Source organism: Monopterus albus, unplaced genomic scaffold (genome assembly GCF_001952655.1).
Source record: "Monopterus albus unplaced genomic scaffold, M_albus_1.0 scaffold149.1, whole genome shotgun sequence".
Lineage (NCBI taxonomy): Eukaryota > Metazoa > Chordata > Actinopteri > Synbranchiformes > Synbranchidae > Monopterus > Monopterus albus.
The window spans coordinates 970,188-975,169 of NW_018128029.1; the positions used below are offsets into that span (position 1 = coordinate 970,188).

The 4,982-nt window shown below is 39.0% G+C and overlaps 1 protein-coding gene across 2 annotated transcripts in view; it reads left to right on the plus strand.

The window, feature by feature from the left end:
• Positions 1 to 555: 555 nt before the first annotated feature.
• LOC109968436 (transmembrane protein 263) overlaps positions 556 to 4,982 on the plus strand; it is a 10,599-nt gene continuing 6,172 nt past the window's right edge. Inside the window, exons 1-3 of one of the 2 annotated variants that reach the window (XM_020614702.1) lie at positions 556 to 972; positions 3,326 to 3,432; positions 3,946 to 4,075. In XM_020614702.1, the coding sequence (XP_020470358.1) occupies positions 3,379 to 3,432; positions 3,946 to 4,075 (184 nt within the window). In that variant the 5' untranslated portion in view covers positions 556 to 972; positions 3,326 to 3,378. The remainder of the gene's footprint in view (positions 973 to 3,325; positions 3,433 to 3,945; positions 4,076 to 4,982) is intronic. The other variant, XM_020614703.1, reaches the window with a different exon arrangement.

The window sequence follows — 4,982 nt, forward strand, 5'->3', positions numbered from 1 at the left end:
TCTGACTAGTCAGACCCAACAGACCAGCGACAAAGCACGCCAGCGCCCGGCTTAAATAGTGCCGGGCTGATAGAACACAGCTGTGTTTCATCTACCAGTCCGTCGTGGACTGGTAGATAGGTGGAGGTGCCCGCTGAGGGGGCGGAGGTGCGGGTAGAGCTGGCTGAGGGAGTAGATGATCGAGGCACCGGCTGTGGACCCTACAGTTTTGTATGTTTTTATATTTGCACTGATCAGATGTGGCACATCTAATTTCATTGTACTTACGTATAATGACAATAAAGTATTCATTCACTCAACATAAAGTTGTTTTAACAAGAGGGGTAGCTAATAACAATATTCAAACCTAATGAAAATGCAAAATCTAGAACTGACTTTTGGTTAGGATCAAACTCAGTATCAAAGCATGTTACAGAAACAAATATCTCCTGGACCTTTAACATATATGAAATGTATCAGCACAGAAACTTGATCATCTGATGGGTGGATACAATTTATTCTAGCCCCATGTATTATTTATTTTCTATTTTATTTTGTTTTATATTTTATGGCCCATAATCTTGTATTTATTTATTTTAATCTCTTCACTTATTTATATTGTATTGGTATACAGTAATGATCTGTTATAATGGACATGAATATAGGCGCCTACTTATTTTATAAGTTTTACCTCAAATAACCTTAAAATGTTGCTTGGGTCTTTTTTAAGGATTTGGTTGTTATGCGAATTTCAATAGAGTCCTTAATATATGTAGAGAGGGTATCGTTGCGCCTTGCTGTGCGTCCAGTCTTGGCTCCGCAGTATGTCTCTGTTCTGACAGTGTGCGGCCAAACGCCGTCATCACAGCGACCAGCACACAGTAAACAACAGACGTCACTTCCGCATTCAGGTTGACACCAAAACAACAGAAACAGGAGCGATTTAAAAAGCCATACGAACAAACAATTCTGAGAAGCACTAACGGGATGAAGGTAAGAAAGAGTGGGAATTCTTGGTTTAGTTTTAGTCTTTTATGACGACAATTACGACTGTTGTGTTAGTGGCAACAGCAGTGTAGCGTTATAGCTACAGTCCAGGCTACGCGAAATGACAGATGTCCGTTCGTGTATAGGTAGTGTGTGCAGCTTCGGGGAAAACAAACGCTTGTCAGGCTCCAGACCTCCTGCTATGATTTCTGGTTAACGTTAGCAGAATCAGTCTTCCCAGCGAGCTGACGTTGGAAGCAGAGAAGCAACTCATGTAGTTCTACTGCGCAGAAGCATGTTGCAGGTGAACTGCGAGCATAGGCTGCATGGATGACGTTAGCTTATTAGCTAGACCAAGAATGTATTGTAAGATGAATGAATTTTTGCTTTTTTGAGATAATAAAATTAAAAATGATGTTCAAAACGATGAGATGATAACTCAGTTTCCTTGGGAGGCTGTATTGATTTTTTATTTTATTTTTCCTGAGCTTTTTCTTGAATATTTTCTCCCACTTTTTACTTGGGACAGATGCAAAGCCAGAACATTACACATCTTGCAATTTCACATAATGAGCTATTTCTGCATAGTTTAATACAACCTGACTAAACATACAGTGTTATACAAAGGTTTGGACACCTCTTATAGTCAGTTGAATGGTTGCAATGCCAAATAATGCCACAAGAGGGATGCTGGATTAAATCAAATCAAATCAAATTTATTTATATAGCACTTTAAAGCAACATCCAGCTGACCAAAGTACTTTAAATGGGAAAATAAAATCACAATAAATGACTAAAATAAAGTAAATAAGATCAGTACAAAATAAAACAGCACAATAACACAGACACACATAACATATGTTCAGTAAATTAAAATTAAATGAAAAGGAGTTAAAAGGAATGCATCAAGCCCTACTGTGTATTAAAAGCCAAGCCAAATAAATAAGTTTTAAGCAATGATTTAAACGTAATGAGGTCAGTAGCTGATCTAACTTTAAAAGGTAGACTATTCCATAATTTAGGGGCTGCAACAGTAAAAGCACGGTCACCCCAGCGTTTATATCTGACCCTAGGAACCTCTAAAAGAAACTGGCTTGAAGATCTAAGGGACCTTTTAGGTTTGTGCCAGTGCACTAGTTCAGTGAGGTAAAATGGAGCCAAACCATTAAGAGCCTTAAAAACAAAAATCAGCAACTTAAAATAAATTCGAAAACAGACTGGAAGCCAGTGGAGAGAAGCCAGTACCGGGGTTATATGGTCAAATTTCCTAGTACCTGTTAAAGCTGAGTGTCAGTGCCTCACTTACTGTGGTACTGCTCTGATCTACATCCAGCAGACTGAACTGTTGTCTCTAACGACTTAGTGTAGTTTATAATTATTACAAACCGCATATACTACTTTTAATGTATGATATGACATTTTTGATTGATATTTAGTACTGCAGAATAAAGTAGCATCAAGGCTATCGCCACCAGTTTTTCTCTGTTGGCTCTCTAAGCTAACTAGCTCTCCTGGGGCTTCTGCTATTTATACAGAGGCATTACTAGACATCAAGATCTACTGGGGCATAGGACCCCATTACTGAAATCATACAGTTATTTTTCTTGAATGTCTACTGAATGAATGAAATGTGCTATATGAAATATTAATCTATATGAAAATATTTATTTTAGCATGTATTAAGAACATTCTCAACATGTTTTATGGCATAAAGGTCTGGCCCTGTATTGCACTTTTGCGTTATTCTGCCTTTCACAGTATTACGATTTGACTGTCAAGCAGCTGCATTTTGATTTGTCAGATTTAAACTCTCACACATTAATCTACCAACAAATCATTAATTTACAAAAAAATAAAACAAAACCAATCTAAATAATTTTTGTATGTCATAATGCCACAATACATTTCGATGCTTCAACTACTTCAAAATTGTGTTGTGCAATGGATGGCTGGTGGTCGCACACCTGTTTCCATAGAAACACACAGCTTCCTCCACATTTTCCCTTCCTGCCTCAGGTTCACCTGTTTGTTAAAAATGCATAAACATCATTTGGATTGTGTGACAAGTGCATCAAATACTATGTTATATTCCTTAAATTCAGAATGAACAGCACAAAGTGAACATAGACCACTACATGTGATGTGTTATACAACATACTTGGCATTCATTTTATTTCATATAATAAATATCCTTTTAAGAGTAGTCCAGCGGATCACATGCATTGATGTACAGAGTCCTAATTTACTTTACATTCAACATCCGTGCCTGGTGTAGTGGCAAATAATAAACTATTGTGTGAAAAATGAACAATGAGTGAACATACATTACATTTATTGAAGCATGCACATTGTATTTCAGCTGAAAGGTCACTGGTCTGAACTCTCAGAGGAGTGAACAGAGAATGACAAAGAATGAAAAGAAACGCAGTGTTTCTAGGCACAGCAAACGGGCAAAAGGGCATGAAGGTGAGAACTATCTGCAAGATACAGTACATTGACTGTCTAGACAGTTGAACAAAATATGTTCTACCCAAAATGAGAAACTAAAATAGCTAGTTTACCAACTACAGCCAGGTCTCACGTCTCTCACCCTCACCTCTCTGAACCTCTTCCCTGTCTCAGCCTCCTCTAAAGAATTTTCTTATGTCCATCTACAGGAGTCAATAATGTTTGAGTCAAAATAAGATTATTGGTATTATACAAAAACCTAATTTAGCCTGTCACATACCTTAATTCATTCCTCTCTTTTGTTTTATTTGCCAATACATGGACTGCTGTGTGTGCGTTACAGTGCACCAAGTATGACATGCACAACATGCATACAGCATGCATGAACCATGTTGTATGAACCCTGACCACTGTGCTTCAGCTTGTATTTTGCTTTGACTTTTTTGGATTAGGACAAATCAATTATTTTCAGTAAAAGGGGCTTGGTGCCTGTGTATTTATGTATTGTCAGCAGTTCATGCTGTCTTTCAGGTGCTGACTTCACAGCAGGAGCTGGAGGAGGAGAGTAGCTCATTTCTTGTTGATCCCACCAACCAGCACAACTGTGAGGACAGAGAACCAGAGGAAGCTCCCCTCTACCTCCAAGAGGAACACACACATGGTGAGGAACCATATTTGTAAATTAGATCTCAAGAACTAAAGAACTTTGTGGGCTCAATTGGTTCATGGTATACGAGATCCAGCCTGGGAACAGAGTCTGGCTAAGTTCATATTCTATTCCAGTTATCCCCTTGTGCAGCTGATGGTCTTAGTATAGCTGGTTTTCAAACACAGGACCTTAACAAACTGTAACCCGGGAACTCGCTTCCAAAGCTGACTGAGGGCTGTGGAAACAAAAGCAGAACCCACCTCGTTCCATTATGGGTTGGTAGGCTCATACTGTCAAAAAAGGCCTATATGAGTGTTATTTTGTCTCATACCAAAATATATCAAAGTGAACTTATCAGTTGTGAACACATGGTGTGTTGTCGTCATCATCATCACTGGGGACTGTTCTTTCAACAAGATGGAAAAAAAATACATGTACTATTTCTGCTCTTATTGTCAAGTGATGGAATATCATGGTGCTGCCAGTGTTACTGGACTCTTTCTGTTTGGGGTTGTTCTGGTCCACTGTGTAATGAAAGATATAGCCCAGTCCTTTCAACCAGGAACTCTGAGAGACAACGCAGACCACTTGGATATATAAAAAATATAACCGTGCTGGTTTATTCAAAGGATCACAGGCAAAATTAACATCGCACGTCCAGGCATCTTCCACCTCCAGTACTGCGCGCAGGCAGCCCGGAAGATGAAAAAAAGCCCCGAACCTAATAGCCTATACAATTTAATCACTTGGTTGGGCTAGCCCCATCCTACACAGGCAACGTCAAACCGTGACGTCACCTGATATGCCAGCTTGGCAGCTGACCAGAGCAGTAGTCAAAACATGGAAAAAAATTCAAGTGTGTGGCTGTTGATTAGTGGTGTGTATCTAAAAAACATACAGGACATTCAGGGACATGTCC